General features: G+C 36.3%; 2 protein-coding genes across 2 annotated transcripts; one reads left to right on the forward strand and one right to left on the reverse strand.

The window, feature by feature from the left end:
* Positions 1-2,785: 2,785 nt before the first annotated feature.
* Positions 2,786-3,499, forward strand: GCK72_005680 (uncharacterized protein; the record flags this gene model as incomplete). Its single annotated transcript, XM_003116753.2, has 3 exons — positions 2,786-3,037; positions 3,087-3,255; positions 3,333-3,499. The coding sequence occupies 3 exons, from the start codon at positions 2,786-2,788 to the stop codon at positions 3,497-3,499; spliced, it is 588 nt and encodes a 195-aa protein (XP_003116801.2).
* A 741-nt stretch (positions 3,500-4,240) lies between these two features.
* On the reverse strand, positions 4,241-17,740 carry GCK72_005681 (uncharacterized protein; the record flags this gene model as incomplete). Its single annotated transcript, XM_053725283.1, has 19 exons — positions 4,241-4,441; positions 5,433-5,515; positions 5,561-5,710; positions 6,426-6,832; positions 6,883-7,223; positions 7,271-7,429; positions 7,474-7,640; positions 7,686-7,822; positions 7,872-8,014; positions 8,815-8,895; positions 13,932-14,009; positions 14,312-14,491; positions 14,539-14,727; positions 14,773-14,975; positions 15,236-15,341; positions 15,901-15,973; positions 16,957-17,044; positions 17,313-17,450; positions 17,590-17,740. The coding sequence occupies 19 exons, from the start codon at positions 17,738-17,740 to the stop codon at positions 4,241-4,243; spliced, it is 3,075 nt and encodes a 1,024-aa protein (XP_053589477.1).
* Positions 17,741-19,292: the final 1,552 nt, after the last annotated feature.

Here is a 19,292-nt window from a genome sequence, read left to right on the forward strand (position 1 = left end):
AATTTCAATTGAAAACGAAAGCCAATGGACCCCGATTCCTATTTCAGAATAATTGAATGCATTTTTCACACAAAGATTCAATAAGTTCAGCTAAAATTGTGCTGTTACCGCACAACAGTTTTACAATTATTTCATAATTAAATTTTGGATCGTAGTTTCAACATCAATTATGACTTTTCTATTGGTTTTGCCTTTTGAAATTTAAAATTACTTCCTTGAAGCAATTCTCCTGAATTTTAGCAATTATCATCTATTCAAACTTTTTTAGGAATGACTTTTTTAATGCATGGAAACTTTCTGGAACAAGTTTTAATAGAATATTCAGAAAAAGAGAACCCATAAAGTGCTTTGAAAGCAATTTCAAAGTCTCATGGAGACGAGATCATCGGAGCATTTGGATGAACGAATAAGTGCATTAAAAACGAAGAAAAAACAAAAGAAAATAGAACGAGAAATAAAAGAACAAATACTTTTAGCAGTGAAGATAAGTGCTCCGGAAACTTTTAGTGACTCAGCAGAAATAGACGACACTATCTTTCAAAAATCTTTTACGAGATAATCGTTGAAAAGTTATGATAATTATGTGCATAATATTACTTCAAGTTTTCTGAAAATGAAGAAAGAGAGTCATCAACTATTTTAACAAGAAAGAAAACTTTAAGATTTCCCGGCAAGCATGACGATTTTTATGTTTTCTGAAGAAAAGCTGAGAGTTGTTATGTTGGAAAAACTATCAGTCATTGAAAATTAACGAGATCCGGAATGCAGTCATCAGTCAGTCTGAAATGAGAAAAATGCAGAGAATAGTAAGAAAAATGGAACAAAGGAACTGGGAGGAAATTCATTCTTGAAATCTCAAAAATAAGGGAAAATATTAGATTCAGTTAGAATATTTTGTCATTTTGTCGGCTAAGATATCTCATTTCCGAAAATCACGAGCCAGGGGTAGGTCACACTTCGAGCTCATTTTAATAGTAACTTGATATTCGAACTTTGTCACCTTCTATCGATTATTGAACTTATTCGAATTAGTATTAGAGAAATAAATTGTTCTTTTTTCTCCCTGCTTGCTCGTGTCAGTTCAGTTTTGAAGGTCCGTGTGTGTCTATCGAATGACACAAGTTTGCAAAACAAAAAGATCTCTGCTTCTCTGTGTGTCACTTGCATTCCTTTAAGAATTTTTTTTTCATTTCTATCTCCAAAATTCTAGATTCTACTCAGAATATTAATGATGTTGATGCTCCAATAAGGAGTCAGGAACAGGTGTGAATTTCGTATTTATTTTGAGAAGATTGTTGTGAGGGATAGTGTGAAAATCGAAAAAGAGAAATATAGAAACACAGAAATCTTGGACACAAAATCTGCGACATTGTGGTGATTTCTTGAAGGCAATAGAAAAGAGACTCTCTTTGCGTCACTCACCTGTTACAACGGACCCACGAACTCAACGCTCTCTACTACCACCAACAAAAAGACTATCAGGAGAGAAAACGGGAGGAGAAGAAACAAAAAGAGAAAGAGATTCTCTCTATTTTTATCTTCTTTATCTATAGACACCACGTTTTTAGGTTCAAACTGAACTGACCCTATGATGGTAGTAACTGATTTGGTTTTTCTTGATGATTACCACTTTACAAAACCTAATGCTTAGATGCAGCTCATTGATATCCTACGGAAGTTTGAGAGTTTTCTGACGGGAATAAGTAAATAATCAAGTGACGACCTGACACAGTAACGGTATATGTAGACTCGAATCCTTAAACAACAACATGCGGTGGTAGCTTTTTACAGAGGAAAATGCGTATTTGAGAACTGATTGTGAATGAACTGTAAAAAAATGAAACTGCTCATGGAACAGAAATATAAGTAGTTGGTCCAAATCCCATAACTATTTTCTCTGTTGACCAATATTTGAATCAAGTTGAACCTTCAATCAGCAAAAGTGGAGGATATCAAGAACTATTTGATACAGTAAGACAAGCTACGATTTTCTGTAAGATTGAATTTGATCTGAAGTCTAAACTGAAAATGCAAGCTAAAACCATCGAGATATTTGAAGATAGGGTGACAACTAAATCCAAATCTCGAAATTTCACATCCTTTGTGAAACTTCAACACGTGAAATCAATTTAAAGAGAGCGACCCAAAGATAGTATTAATTTGGAAAAGTATTGCTCCATCGGAACAGAAAAAGTTGCAAGAGAGTGTTACACACATTGGAGAACTATCATTTTATATAGAGAAAAGGGATTCTCTTTTTTCTCAATTTCCTCGTTTCTCACTTTCTTTTTCTATCATCATTCGGACGGCAGTGCGTACGAGAAAAGTTGTCTTTTGTTTTGAAAAGCGGCTCTCAATCGACGATGAATTTTGATTGGAAGAAGGAAAAGAAGAAGGTGAAGATATACTGAAGAAGATAAAATTGAATAAATGAGACTAGGCGAGTCATGCTTCTCGAATTAATGTTTTGATTATATTATCTTTGGAAATGTGTAAATGAGCAATGGGATTGAAGATAAAATCGAAGGATTTCTAGACAGACTACGGTAGTATTCCTGATGTATGAAGAAAAGTGCTCAAACAAGAAGAAATTGAAGTTCAAAATCAAACAATTGTATATAATTTTACAACAATTTAAATTGTAAATCTACTTTTAACAGAAACTTTTCCAAATAAAAACTAACAGAACACTCCTAGACTATACGGTTACAACCCCATCAAACACTGCCTCCAAAACATATAAAAGAGAACCGTTCGAAGCGAGATTCTTCATTCTGTTCTAGAAATGTTGAAGCTCTGTCTGCTTGCTGTCGTTGTTGTTATCCTCCACGTGGATTTATCGAATGCCTGTGGATCTTCTACTGATTCTGAATACATTGCTAATCCAGTATTCTCAATGCAAATCAGTCCGCCAGTCGGATGGACATACTTCCCTTCAACTCCGTCAGTTACAAGTCAAGCTATTTGGTATTTTGTTGGACAATCAAATGACACTTCAACTGCTAAAAACAGGGCTGATGCTGAATTGAATGCTGCTGTAAGTTTATCCAAAAGTGTTTCAAATATTCTAAAAAGCGAAATTTCAGATGCTGGAAGCATTGGTCGCTGCAAACGTTCAAACTCAAGGAGTAAATATTGCCAATGATTTCCAACCGATTCAAGTCGAGAATCCACAAACTACTACTCCAACTGGAAGTCTATACGGAAAAGTGGAAGGAGGAGCACTTGTTGCGACGGCACCTGGAGTCACTACTGGTGGGAATTTTGTAACTGAAGAGAAGTGGAGAAATCTTTAGAATAAGTCTAAACACAATTATATTATACATTTGCAGGAGCTATATTGACCTACACTCCATACCACGTGACCCTCCGAGTAACTGTCAGCAATGTCGGAGCAACTCGTTTCTACTGGAATATCGTTCAGAGCACTTTCCTCCAGAAGATGGCAATGAACTACAAAGCACAATTCACTGGTGATGTAACTGTCACCAAAGTATAAAATGCATTATTATTATTATTATTTGAATTTCTAACTATTTATCTTTTTGATTGATTTGTCAATTTCTTCTCAAATATCAAATAAACACATATTTATTGTTGTACATTCACATTTGTTTTGAAATTGTAGCAACATTGAAATGATTGTCAAATAGAAATCTTGAAGGAGAGATGGGTGAAAAAAGAAAAAACAAAACGAAAAAAGAAGAAATTATTTACAGAAACAGTTGATGAGAATCCCGGAGTTCAAAACGCAAGAATAGGGTTGAAGAGAAATTGAAAACGATTTTTCCAGAGACAATGGCAAGATGTAATTCAGAAAATTATGGAAAAAAGAGGAGATTGATGCCTAGGAAAAGCTCAAAATGTTTGGAAATGAGGGTTTCAATGGGAGAATTTTAAAGCTGTCAAGGAGAGAAAAACGGGAGAAAACAAGAAATTATCTCTGGAAATTTTGCATTTTGGAAGAAATTGGATATGTTGAGAATCAGAAACTGTTTGAAGAAAACGAAATGAATTTTTGGAGGGAAAACAGAGATTTTTGGAAGAGAGAAAATATGGAATAGGGTAAGAAGAAGGAGAAGAAGCAATACGAAACAAATAATACAAAAAATTATTTTATTTTTAGAAACTTGTTGCTCACGGTGTTTTTCGTATTATGTGTTCAAATTGCTCAATTATTTACACATAAGAAACAGGTTGATCTCTAAAAAGTTCAAACTCGTCGGCAAACACGATCATACTATTCTGGGTGGGTTGTGGAATTGTCATTGGTGATACAATCGTCATCGTCGGAACCGCGATTCCTTTCCGGCTCATTTCGACGTCCACCACGTCGAATTCCTCTTCGGCGGTCGATTGGCGTTGAAGAAAGCGATGATTTCGATTTGTTTTCCGAGTTACCCCCCGTAGACTGTACACATTCGTTCGCCAAAGAGTAGCACTGAAATGAAATTATGTTAATTTCACAAAGATATCACAACAAAATTCGATTTCCATCGAAGCATATCGAAAAAGTAAAAGTAAATCAAAAAGTTAGTTGGGAGAGATTTGGATCGAACTTAAAATTCAAAAAGAAGAGGGTTCCGAACTAAAAAGGTTTCAAAAAGAAGCTAGGGAACTTCATGACAAAATGAAAAAATAAAATGGTAAGCGAAAAAAAGGGTAAGCAAACCTGTTTATCGATGTAGTTGGAGATCTAATGTGAGTGAATTTGAATTATTTGAATCATGCTCGGCTTGAAGAAGGTCATGCAGAAGGAATGAAGCATCTTGGGAACGATCAAAGACGTGTTGATTCAACCTGAACAAACTGGTCAATTGCAAATAGACCAACTAAAAATTGCAAAGAAATTCATCAACACCATGCATTTTTAGAGTTATTTCGTTCTGTTTTCGTGTGTGAAGAGGGAATTAAATTGAGCCATGTATGCGGTGTGTGGATCGAGATTGAGAGAAATAGAGATAGGAAACGAAATTGAAATTTAATTATAAAATAATGAACCAAAATCCCGAAAAAAAAGCCAAAAGGAAGAAGAAGAGAAAGTTGTCTCCTATCCCGATTTCCCAAAATCTTTGAAAATGAAAAAATCAGTGAGCAAAGGGATGTAATATGTGCTTCATTCTCTCATTCCTCCGTATATTTTTCCTTCTCTTACTTGTCCTTCCTACTGATCCCTCAGCAAACATTTCTTGAAGTAAAGGAGAATTTCCACGCATCTTCCTTCCAGAGTTCTCAAAAACAAGTATTCAAATCTCATCTGGTTTTTTCGATTTCTGTTTTTGTTGTTGTTCTGTTTACCCGATTGCAACCGTTTTCTAAGAGTTTTGCACACAGGAATAGGTGGTTAGTACATTGGAATGTGTCAACAACTCAATCGAAAGAACATCAGTGAGAGAAAAAGAAACAAATGGTTAGAATCGAAAAAAACATACCTTTTCCTGTTCTAATGATGGCCTCTTGTCATAAACATCCCGTTCGATTATCTGAATTTGATCTACATGGTCAGGTGATCCATCTGAAATCTCTTCATTTCTAGAATTCATTCCTCAATAGTTTTTACCTCGTGGAGCGATCACGATCGATGTTGTATAACTCTTTCTCTTATCACCCATATCACCTCGTCTTGCCACGTCAGTGGTCCTTCTTTGAACTGTTGGTGGTGGTTCATTGTTATTTGATCGTCGACCACTTGATACTCTTTCTACTGGCACTGAAATTAATATGATTATGAATAAATCATAGTGTGTCATGAACTTGATACCACGAATATCCAAAAGAACAAACGAAAAGTTCAAGAGTTTGAATGAAACGAAGAAATCAATAGATTTCCACGTAAATCTACACTCTTCCCAGAACACGTCTTGTCCAACACCACATTTGCTCCGCCCACTTCCTATGCATTCTACGATGAATGGCGGAACCCGGGATATGTCGTCCGCTTGTCTACCCTCCCCTTTATAACCGTCCGCGTTTCTCATTCTAAACAGGCGGCGCTCATTTCTTTCTATCTAGATTCTAGATTGATCTCCTATACGATAGTTGACGAACTTTAGAATACATGACTAATAATTAAATATAATATAAACAAAAAGGATAGGACGCTCCCGTGAATGCTCGTGATGATGCACCGGTCCAAGAGCTCCATCAACCAAACCGTATGAGGTTTCATAGACACCGAAATGGCAGGGTTCATTGATGTAAAAACCGCCTCACCCCTAGATTAGGCTAAGTTAAGATTACTTCAAAATTCAAAAAACTTCGGAGCGCCGCCAATGAGGTCTTCGCTTGTTAGAAGACTAGCCGGTTGGATGTTAGAGCAGCCTCACGGTAGCCAACAGGAAACCGCAATCTTTTTTGCAAATAAATAAATTTTTCGACGATCGTACGAGAATCATCTTGTAAATGCACCGTAAAATGTAACTAACATTTTGGATTGGGAAGAGACGTAGTCTGTTCCACTGGTTTCCTTGTCGCTTTCAGAATATCTGGTGTTGGAGGAAGGAAAATCGCTTCATCCTCATCGTCATCTGACCTATCCTGATCATCCAAATCTTCAATATCATCCTCAATATCAGATTCATTTCCACAATCTTCTTCTTCTTTCGGTGGCTCTTCAACACTGTATCGAGAGAAGAAACTCTGCCAATCAGCTTGTCGATCCATTCCAAATATCGTATATGAATTTCTGATCATCACTTCAATCGATTTGTTCGTATATTGTGCATCTCGAATTGCCGATGTATGATCTATTCGTTTCGGAGACATCCATATTAGAGAAGGAGCTATTACAGTTGATAAATTGGATGCACCCATAAGATTCACTTCGTGAAACCTAAAAAATTTTCATTTCATGTTTCATAAAATGGTAATCAGTGAACAAACCATGAAACCCTATTCAAATGAAGCATAATAAACTTGAGCGTCTCGTAGTTATGCACCGGTAATTTTCTGACAAGTTGTCTCAATTGTTCGACTTTCTCTTCTTCACAATTCGATCCAGATGCTTGAGCAGAGCAACATTCAGTTCCTAATTTTACGAAATCATCATACAATTCAAAAGTAAGAAGAGGTTCAGGCAGTTTCCGCAGATATAACTTCACAACTGAAGCCAAGTTCATTGGATTTTCATTTTCAAGACAGACTTCATCATCAGAAGAACTCCGCTCGAATGAGTTGCAGATCTCTTCGATTTTTGACTTCACACCACATGTTCGATATATTCCCTGTCAACATCAAACCATCTAGATCAATTCAACCACAAGAAACTCACTTTTGCTCTCAATCCTCGCCTCTGCAACTGATCAATACTCTTTTCGATAATCAACGGGATATGCCTATTCTGGTGTTCAAGAAGTCCTTTCAAAGGTACTCCAAATATCGATGTTCGACGATCGACCAGTTTTGATGCTTGTCCACATACTTGTTGAATCTGCAATATTGAGTTGGAAACTGAGTTTAAAAGATACAACTCACTCGTGGAAAACAAGCTTTATGCCATTGTCCCCCACAATCAATACACTGGACTGTGTAAAGGATAGACAAAGTGTCACAAGCAGAGCATTTCGATGGTTGAACTGTTCGTTGAATGTGATGAGATTGAGCTGCAGTCGAGATTTCATGGTTATCGAATGTTCGACCAGCTGGAAAAAACGGAATTGGGTCATTGAACGAAGTGAAATGAATACCGTAGCTAGTTTTCTTATGTCTTTTTGTATCAGGAAGTGCTCCCTCGTCATCTGGATTTATTGCATTTCTTCGAAGAGATGTTAATGAAGATGACCCATCGCATGATGCTACACCTTCGTCAATCGAACGATCCGATCTGTAATTAGTTGAAACAACTCAAAGAAATGGAAGATATCGTATAGTACCTGACAAGGCTGCTACTACTGGCAGCTCGAGTGGGCAGAGTTTGCAAGAATGCCATGTACTCGGTACCTGGTTGATAGTCTCTTGTCGCATTCGATAATTCGTGAAATGCTCCCGGCAATCGCGCCCAAAGCGCCGCCAGTGACTGAAACGAAGATGTAATTAACTGGAAATTTAATTGATTTCCTAATTGGAACACTTGATTAATTTTACCAGTTCTATCATTGATGACCAGAAGAGTTAAAATGAAGAGAAACGAATGGGGGTAAATATGAAGTTGGTATGCGAATACTTTTTCTATTAAGGGCATCAATGAGCGAATGCAGAAAAATAGATGGGTCAGGAGGGCATTTAATTAAATTTCGCCCCCTCACTTCTTTATTCTGCCGATCACTTGTGACCCACCACCAACACCAAAATGATTCACCGGAACGAATTTGCAGCAGAAAAAAGAGTTCCAAAATAAAATTGAATTGGTGAAATGTATTCATTTTTATTGGAGAAATGGAATATTTTTAGTTGAGAAAAAACTCAAGAATAGATATTTTTGGACACTGATGAAATTGTTTCTTAGAATTCTGAATTCCAAGAAAATGGGCTCTGTTGAAGTTGAAAAAAGTCAAACGAATTGGAATGAGCAGTTCGTGTTTCTGACTAAAAGTCAAGAGACGCTACAAGTATTGAGAACAATTTTCGTATTGGGGAACAAATTGTATGCTGCTCCGAATCAGAACCACTCTACGCTTCCCTGGACTATTTGGAAACACGTAAACCTTGCTCACAGGTCTTCAAATCTAATAAAAATTATATTCTATCCCAACTTCATTCATGTCGGGTTCAAATTTCCTGGAGACTTGTTTGCATTTTCAAATCTCACCAGCCCATAAATTCATTCTTCCCACAAAGATCAAAACAAAAATATAAAAAATGAAAAAGTGCACTCACCGTGAAATAATGAACTGTGCACGCCTTTGTTGTCTGCTCACACTGGAATATGAGCTCACGAAGCCGTTCGACTATGCTTTCCTGCAACACGAATTCTAGTATTATTGTGTCCAAAAAAGAATTCCCAAAGGGAAAACATATTATCGAGTAGGTGTTGTGTTGGTTCTTTCTTCTCTAGTTTTTTTGGTTTGGCTTGGCTCTAGAGAAGGATTCAAACAGATGATAAAAGGAAGTGACTTGAGATGGAAGCACAAAATGCACACAGAGAAGAAAAAAAGAACTTGGGGGTCTGGGATAAAAAAAATTCTGTGGTCATGGAATATGAGGTCGTTGAGGGAAAAGGGAGAATGGACTGGAAATCACGTGAGTTTCCAGAAGAAAAAAGAGGAAAACGCCATGGATACCGACGGGATTTATGAGATTTTTATTGGGTACACATACCAAAACACCGAGTTTTAGAGGTAGAAAAAAGAAGAAGGAGAAGATAAAGAAACCGCAATAGAGACAACTGAAACCAAAGAAGAGAATATGTGATACTGGAATAGAATTCTAAAAGAGATGAAAAGTACACGATGAGCAAAAGAAATCAAGGAGTTTGAAGAAAAGTTTTCAATCACGAGGATTGACGAATCTCATAAAAAGTTTGATCTGATGCATCAAGAAGTTTGAATCAGAAGACGCGTGTACTTTTTCTAATTAAATTCTAGCAGAATCGAAAAGTAGAACCTACGGATTACGGTAGTGCACACAAACAAAATTGAGGAAAGATTCAGATTCAACTCGAATTCGAGCTAAAAGCGTTAACAATGGAATTAGCTCCGCCTATTTTGCATAACCCATTTCATCAAGAATGTCTCATTTTTAGAAGTATATTTTAATAACGAGTAGGTACTGATTCTCGCTTTTTTTTCTTTAAACTAAACTTTTTGTCAGTCTAGAGACCTAATTCGAATTAGTATAAAGACGTCAGATTACGGTAGTCTAGGTGTTGTCAAAACGTAGAAACATCAATGAAAGGGAATCATAAATGACATCTTCTGTCTGTCAAAAAAATTGAAACCTGGAGGAGGAGATGGATGCAAGTATCGGATATCAATTCATTGAGAATTGATTCTCAGATTCCAGAATCTACACACTCTATAAACATGTATTCTGGAGCCAAAACGGGAAGTTGGCATGAAATAAGACACCTTCCAAAAATGGGAGAGAAAGATTGAATGAGCAAAAAAGAGTATTCGAACAGAGATGAGATTCCAGTGATGAGAATTCTGGAATAAGAAGGAAAAGTAAGAAACAAAAGTAGAAATAGAAAAAAGGGCGAGAAATGTGATGATTCTATAAATAAACATGTGGATGAAGCGTTTTAAGGAGCATAAGCAGAAGAAGCAGAAGACGTGGGGGACAACGATGGAAAAGAAGAAGAAAAAGAAGAAGAAGCGACACGTTTTGTTGTCGTGCCGTCGTTTTTTCTTTCTTGCGTAACAACAATAAAAAGTATGAAAGCAGAAAACTAGAGACTTTTTGTTGTTGATTAAATTTGAACTCATGTTCTTATATCTCGAGATTCTCTCGAATGATCTCCAGGGAAATGAAGATAGTATGGGAGTACAGTACTCCTTTGCCAAGGGATTCGAGGTTTGTGGTCGTTAGATGGAAGAGATACTCAGAAAACACAGAAACGTCTAGACGAGCTCAATACTTCTGAAATATTGCCGAACAGGCCAAAACGATCATCAATCAATGAAATTCATGGATGATTTAATTAATAATTGTTTCTAACTGTTGCGATCTAAATTTTGAGATCGAAACTTTGGTGTGTTTGGTAGAGGAAATGTTGTCTGACAGGCGTGGCTTACGGCATCAGCAAGACAAAAGTTAAAAACAAAATTTTTAAATATGATACAATAGGTTACCTAGACAACAGTTTCAAGATATTCAGTAGTATCCCACTATTCGAGGAGTAATTCTGTTCACTAGTGTTATAAATATACTGTACATTCGTTTTAGATATAGCAAAGTTTGATAAGAAGATATCTTATATCTGAGAAAACAAAACGACATGATTTTTTAACTTCTGTTTCATGGAGATGACATCTCAAAAAATCTCAAAACTAAAATCTTCCGTGAACTGTAACTCATTTCATCTGAAATTCTATCCCGGTTCTAGTCTATTTTTTCGTTTCGTATTGACATCCAATTCCAATAAACTGAAAAATGGACTAAAAGAAAAATGAGAAAACGGGTAGGAACGACGGGGGTAAAAAACGGGGAGAAATAGTGTGTGTGTGTGTGTGTCTCTCTGAAAATAAAAAGGTTGAATGGAACAGCAAGAACGAATGAATATCGACATGAGAAAGGAAAAAGGACCTCCCGAAGCGGGAGAAAAACGGAGAAGATGAAGAAAATGTAGACATCGACGACATCGAAAATGGAAAAAAAGTAGTAGAAAAGTAGAATGAGAAGAAAAAAAGAAGAATAAGAAGAAGAATGAGATATGAATAAGAAAAAAACTTATGAATTGAGAGCAGAAAAGTTGAGAATGAGTAAGGAGAAAGATAGAAGAAAAAACTAGGAAAGGTCTTCTTTTTTTGCCCTCCGAAAAAGGTTCATTTGGAAGGACAGAAATATTGAAAGAGAATAGAAAGTTGGGAGAAAAAAAGATAGAAAAACGGAAGCGGACGGGGGAAAAAGTTGGGAGCTTGGAAGGGGGAGAGAGCCCGAAAAAGGACGATTTATGGACTGCATCCACCGAGGTGACACCAATTTTGGCGAAAGGAAAAAGGGGACAAGGACGGGTGGTAGAAGAAGAAGAGAAGTTGACACTGACGCGTGTTTTTTGCTTCAATAGGTAAATATTGGGTTCAGAGATTTTCAGTTTCAAAGATTTCCTAGATTTGCTTGTATGGCTCACTGACTGACTTGGTTAGAACTACTGAGCTTATGTCTTTTATACTTTCAGTAATTTCAACCTACAGTAATTTCAACTGGTTCAATACAATTGAAACCATGATCTCTGAGCCATTTTGTCGAGTTCCGCCTCGAACTGCCACAAGAACTTTGAAATTAAAGAGTTATTTTCTCGGTGATAAATCTATCTTAAATATTTCCAGTTTTGAATCCACGGAGATCAATGTTGGCTGCTCAAACGTAGATGTGTCGGCGCTCCGCGACCTTGACGACTTCAATCACAAGTGTTGTATCCTACATTGATTTCTCATGAAATGAAAACTTACTAGGTATTCATAGGTAATTTCTCGGAATGGACAAGTGAAAACAAAAAGGGAAAAACGAAGAGAAAGAGGAGTGAGAGCAAAGGCAACACACAGGCAAAATACAAATCAATAATTAGTGGAAAAAACTGGGGAAAGAAAAATGAAGAGAAATGAGTGAAGAGAGGAGCGAAGCTGTACAGCATCACAAATTAGGATTGTTAACTCAAGAGAAGGAAGGACAGGAACTAGACAAAAAATGAATTGGAATGGTGTGTTTTTGTGTTCAATGAAAGGCGCTAATGATAGGTGAGTAATAGAGAAGTCGACTGAAAATACATAAAGAAAATAGTAATTTTGAAAAGTTTTTGAGCCAGTGACGTTATATTTGTCTATTCTGATTCTTCTTAGAATCACAGTTGACAAAGATCTTCTGAAAGAGGATAGCCATTTCAGTGTGTTGGCCAAATTCCCTGTCGTTCAAAAAGTCGGAATCCGAAGTCTTCTCTGTTCCCAGATAGAATGGATGCAGAAGAAGGACGAGAGTAAGAAGTAATCATTGGATGACTTGATGACTTTTCGTTCATTCTCATCATCATCATCATCATCTTCGTCGTCTTCTACTTCTACTTCGATGCCGTCGTCGCGTGCTTCTTCTTCTTCTACTGCTGCTTCTTCTTTTTGCCCAAAAACGGGAAATGTCTGCGTCTCTTCGTCTCATATGCTATTCTTGCTCTTTTAGCTGCACACCAAAACTTGATTACTCGTGGACGACGTCTCGGGAGCACGGATGATGATGATGATGATGAAGAGAAAGAGAGAAGGCGATGATTGCTCGAAGAGAAAAAGATAGATGGGATGGAAAAAGAACAAATATCAAATGAAATACTGGAAAAGATGAAGAGATGGAAAAGTAGACAATGAAATTGAATTCTGAATTTATGGAAGAATCTGAAGACGTTAGAAACAGAGGCATCTGAACTCTCAAGAATTCTAACTTTTAGAAGCTGAAAGTCTAAAATGACTTTGTTGTTTATGGTGACTTTGTTCTCCCAGTGAGTCAATTCTCACGCCCGTGGTCTTCTTTTTCTGAATGCCTCATTCTTCTCACTCTGTGGATATCGCATTTCAGTAGACCATCACATCATTTTAAGACGTGGCATAGCCAGAAATGTCACGTATGCAAAATTAGTAAATCGTTCTGATTAATGATCACGTTTTCAGTTAGAATGCTCGGATTTCTTAACTTGTCGAGCTCTCACAGATGAGGTACATACATCAAGATATTAATGAACGGACATACAGACTTAGGAACTATCGGATTTTCTCTACAACTTTAGTTTTCTCCCAAAATACAAATTATATTCACAGAAATGGAATACAACTGACTCAACAAGAAGAGATTCGAAAGCAATGAACACTTTTCAGGAATTGTTCAAAAAGAAAGAAAACTCCAGAATGAGAAGTTACAATTGAATCCAAAAAATGGATGAAAGGAAATTGATTGAAAGCGAGAAAAGGTTTCAAAACGGAAATTGCGGGAAATTGAACTCAAGAGAGCTCACAGGGGCCTAAACTCTCTCTTTTCCCCCGTTTTCGTGCCACGTCAATATAGAATTCACGAAGAGAAGAAGAAGAAGAAGAAAAAGCGGTTTTCGTTTCCCACGCAGTCGTCCCACTACCACCGCGACGACGACGGTGACCGCCTTATCAATTATTTCAGCACTTTTTGCTGCCTATTGAGTTTCATGGGTGGATACAAAATAGTGGATGAGAAAAAGAGAAAGAGAGATAAAAAGGGAGAACTCATGCCATTTGCAGATGGATCAGTTAATGAAGAGGAAAAATAAGAAATAGACGATTGAATTTCACTGTTTCAACAATTTCAAACCATTTATGAATACTCACTTTCAGTTTATCGATGCTTCTCCTTTTGTTTCGTAATTCAGCTGTTATTGTCATCACCTGTCTCTCAGCTTCTTCCTTCTGAAATCATACACAAATCATACAAAAACATAAACGACCAGGTCACGGTTTTAGAAACGACCTGAACAGGTGAAAATTGAGTTGTGAGACGGATCATTGTGACCAGATTTCATGGATGTGTCTATTTTAAAACCACCCTGTATCTAACGAGCAGATGAAACCCGAAAAGAATATTGTTATGACTGATTCAAATCTTACATTAGCATGCCATACTCTCACCACGCATTCACATAACTACAATATGCCAAATATTCAAACGTTTTGAGGAGACCTTTTTGCTCCAGATCAAAAACAAATCTTACCTTGATCATAGCCTCTTCAACTGCCCGATTCTTCTTCTCCAAATCTCTTCTTCTTCTCGAAGCTTCCCGTTCTGGAGGTGAACTTTCAGTTCGTAGACAACTTTCTCTTGCCTTTTTCAGCGCATCTTCCCGTAATCGCAAAGTGATTTTTGACTTTTCGTAAGCTTCTTCACTGTCATGCTGGAATTGTTTCAAGTCAAGATCATCTCAAGAACTCCTCAACTTACCAATGCTTTCATTGCTTTCGTCCACTCGACTTTCAATGCATTTCTAACCGTATCGTGTTCTTTTCTTCGTGCATCTAATGCCTCCACAACCCGATCTTTTAAATGTTCCGTTGTTTCCTTTGTATGTGTTACCATTTCCACTTCAGTGTCGAATGAGTTTTCAAATATTTCCCTTAACGGCATGAATGGCTGAAAATCTACTTGATAGATTCAAAATTATCAGAACGAACTCACTTTATTGATATCTCTTCGGGAAGTATCGACCAGTGTATGTACTTTTCTTGCATGATCTTGTTCCAATTGTATTCGTGCTCTCACGTATGCTATCACATCTTTACTGTAAGTGCTCCATGCTTTCGTTCTCTCAAATGCCACGTCGACACCATCAGCTCGGGAGATCAGCAATTTGTCGATCTCCATCACTTTTTCAGTCGATTCTGAAACTAGAAAGATTGAAGTTAACTACATTTTTCTAGAAATACATATTTGTTGGGCACGAAGTTAATGATAAACGGGGAAAAAGCTAAATTGGTTTGACATTCTCTGTTACAAAACCTAAACCTCACAATTTTGAAATCATGTTATTTTCGACTATTATTCATAGTTTTTTTTCGTCATTTTGTTATTTCCAAACGATGACGTGGAATCAAAATAATCTCAGAAAACATCAAACTTTTGATGGAATTCAGAAACTTACGATCATTTGGATCTGGATGTGTTTGGTGAGTTGAGTGCCTCCTTTGCAATGTTTGTGATATTGAATTGGGCGATCCACTGTGCCGGAGATATGAATCAGTTGAGTTCTGAAATGGGCGGAGTTTTGAAAACAAATAAATTGGATGCCAAAAATCTTGTGTTTGAACTCAAATTTTAGTGAGAAATGAAAGAAGGAAATGGAAAAAAAAAGAAATAAACGAGCTGATATTCTAATATTTGTACGACGCTCTCTCCTTCTTTTTTCTTCTTATGAACTACAAATTTCTATTTTTCTTTCATTTCACAAACGCCTCCTTTTTTCTTTTTCTCTACAGTATGACTCATTTTCTCTCGAATTCAACTCACCCTCGTATAAGAACGATACTTTGGAGAAGGAGACCACATTTCAGAAAAACTGATATTTCAAGTATAAAAGGAAGAATAAAGAAACGTTTAAGGAACAAAAAGAGGGGAAACTATGAAAAATAATTCAAAAGAACAAGAAGGTGAAACGAGAGAAAAAAGAAAAGAAGAAGACGAAGGATTGACACATACACAAACAAAATATATATGTATATATGTGTATATAAACGAAGAAAAAGCGAGCTCTTCCTACCAAAAAACATGGTTTTGAGAGCATTTTTGTGAAAACAAAAAGAAACTTACATTCTGTTTCCAACGTCCTAATGTGGAACTTCTACTGGGTGTATGATGAACTGATGAGACAATGTGACGGTTTCTGGAAACGATTTGTTGAATAAAAAACAATAACTTCTGAAATCAGATGGGGGATGATAACATTTTTCCAGTTTTCAGATTTTTCCTTCTCAATGAAACAGACAAAAATTGTGAAAATCGTGAGCTGCAGGGTACTTGTACTTCAGATTCAGTACGAAACTTCCCAGATTTAAACTGGTACGATTCTGAGATAACCTGAATCAAAAGAAATACGAAAAAGCGGTTCTGATTAGTATCAGCTCTGACTCACCATAAAAAACGCTGTTTTAATTCGAAAATTCTAGAATTCGAAAAGAAATTCTCAGAACAAAAACCAAAGTTTATAAAATTCCTTTTTCGGTATTTTATACATTTTATCCTTTCAGTCTAGACTGTGAGAACACTTTTCCCTACCATTTCCAGAAGTGTGCGAACTCAAAATCTCCCTAATTTAAAAAGGGAAAGGAAAAGGTTTTAAAAGGAATTAAAAAGGAAGAGTCTCACCGATTTCTGTTTCTAAAAATTCGAAAAATCCGTGATATTTGGAATCGCATGGTTGAATGAAATGATGGCAATGAATCTATTGTAAAACAGAAATGCAGCTCGTAAACTATTGTTTTTTTCTTTTTTTGGGAAAAATGGAATGGTATGGAAAAAAATGAATGCAAATTTTTCCTCGTGTTTCACAGATTTCTTTTCCAGCAAACATAAAATCTATCTTTTTTCGAATTCAACTATCAGAATTTGATATGATTTTTCTGCAAATATTTCTGCAAAATCTTACCTGATCCAACTCCTTCCTCGTTCAAAATCCATATTCTCTCATTTTTTTGTATGTGTTTTTGTATTTCTGTGCAACGAAAAGAGATTCAGGTATTTTTTTCCAAAATAAAGTTTCAAAAATCGAGAAGAGAAAGACAAATGATCAGAGAAAAGTGATGGGTAAAACGAACGAGGTGAGAAAAAATGTGTGTGTGGGAAATGAGAAAAAGAAGAAGAACTCACAGAATGATGTTTAAAACAGCTGATTCCAACTGATCGATAATGTTCAGCACTGGTGTCGTATCCACTGAGCACGTATCGAATTTCAAGTCTGAATCAAGACAATTTCAGATCAAATTCTGGGTTTTATGGAGAGGGAAATATGATGAATTGAAGAACTGATGAATAAAATGAACATTGGCCTAATGAAATATGTTTAGTATTCCTGTGATGATGCACCACTACACACATAAAACAACTTTTTTTGCCTACTTCTCCAAAAGAGAGAGTAAAATTAAATGAGAAATGTGTGGAGAAGAGGCGTTTTTCCCCGAAGAGAGAGAAAAGATGCTCTCGTAAGAGAGCACTTACACACCTACCTTTGACGGCTTGCACAAGTTGAAGAGACAGCAAAATGATGGGATTCGTCTTGAATTGAGGATATTTGAATAAGTCTCGCATCGATTCAGACACCATTTCCAAAGATGCATGAACATTCACACACATTGATTCACCGTCTGCAAGAAAATGGTAAGGCTTTTTTCTTCAATGTTCGACTAGGTAGTTATACTGAACTTCCAGAAAGATTAAATACCCAATCTTACAAAACTCTGATAGCCTCCCTCGAAGCTCATTCATTTTCTATTTCAGACTAACCAACTACGGATGAATTGAGATCCAAAGTCGCTCTCAGCCGATTTATGAAGACTGAAAATCGATCAATATCCCTTCGAATCGACGACGGAATCCGTGTGTCAACGATGAAATCAGCATCATTTGAAGAGCATATACTGCTCGTCGACGACATTGCGTCGACCTGATTTCCGTCAACTAATTATGAGATTGTCTGAAAATAATAACAGTTGAATGGAAAGCATTGAAGCGGATAAAATGAGAAAAGATATGAAAAACAACAAAAAATAATTAAGTATTCTGAAATGCAGTTTTTAATTTCAAAAAACATCTCAAATTTTTATAGACTCTTCTTATGTTATTTTATTCCTATAGAGGGAAGAATACCGGAGAAATAGCTATATCTATTTCAGTTTGAGCCATCTTATTTCCACGAAAACCCAATAAAAGTTAGTCTTCAACCTAAAATTCTTGTTCCTCACGTTTACTGATCTATACCATTGATAAGAGAAGTTGGAGAAGTTTGATTGGTTTCAGAAGTTTAGAAAGATCTTTGGAGAAGAAAACCTCAGAAAGTGAGAAAATGAGAATTCAAATAGCAATTTCTGCAACAAAAAAAATTGGAAAAGTGTCGAATTCTGAGCTCTAATAGCCGCGGATACTCGAAATGTGTGTGAAAAAACGCCTACTGACCAGATAAATATCTAATGTGGTTTGATCAAACCCCCGGAATTCACGAATTGAAAAATAGAAAACAACAAGAATAGATTCCAGATAGAAATAGAAATTTGACTGGATACTAAATACTTGGAATTATTTTTAGAAGTGTATAGTGGCCGGAAGCAAGGAAGTATACAGTAGGATCAAGATTAGTACAAAACGCTGTCAAGAAAAAAAAAGAAAATTCGTAATGTTCTGTATGGATACGAAAAAATGAAGCTGAAATGCAATCGAGAAGAAAAATGTATTATGTCTTATAGTTTTTAAGACTTACTCGACGTGAATAGCAAACGGTGGGGGTTAGATCTTCAGAACAACAGTAACAAATAGGAAACAAAACACTGATTTCTAAGGAATAACCACTAAAGCTCAATGTTTTTGGATTGAGAAATACTGAAAACTGGTATATCTCTCTTTCAAAAAACTGCGAACTTCTCTTTTCCTTTTCGCATCATCATCTGAAGCACAAGAAGGCGAATGATGACGTCTTCCATTCTTCCTTTCTCGCCCCACGCCTTCTTTTGTTGGACTCAGATTGGGTAAACGCAACGGAAACGTCCAAAAATGACTCTCGAAACTTGGCGATGAGGAAGAAAGAATTGATGAACGTATTCTGATTTCATTACTTTTAATGATGTTGACGTCCATTCATTCTGGAACGGAAATTGAAAAAAGAGTAGTTTTTGTTCTTCAGTTATTTTTTTTCTCTTTTTCCAGAAAAAGTTTATAGAATAAAACGAAAAAGTAACAAAACTTCGTTTTTTTCTGAAAGTGTTAATCTAGTAACAATGAATAATAAACAATGAAAAACAGCTCTATTCCTGGAATATGTTTTCTGCTTTCCGGTGTTTTTGTTATATTTCCAGAATTTACTTGATCATTCTATTTTTGCGTTGAAACGAACACATCGAAGGTAAATGGCAAAAAGAAATTGTTCGCTCCAAAATAATGAAAATAGAAAAAAAACTTGCAAAAATGGGTGGGAACAGAATGGAATGAGATATCAG

The sequence above is a fragment of the Caenorhabditis remanei genome, chromosome II (assembly GCF_010183535.1).
Source record: "Caenorhabditis remanei strain PX506 chromosome II, whole genome shotgun sequence".
NCBI classification, from domain to species: domain Eukaryota; kingdom Metazoa; phylum Nematoda; class Chromadorea; order Rhabditida; family Rhabditidae; genus Caenorhabditis; species Caenorhabditis remanei.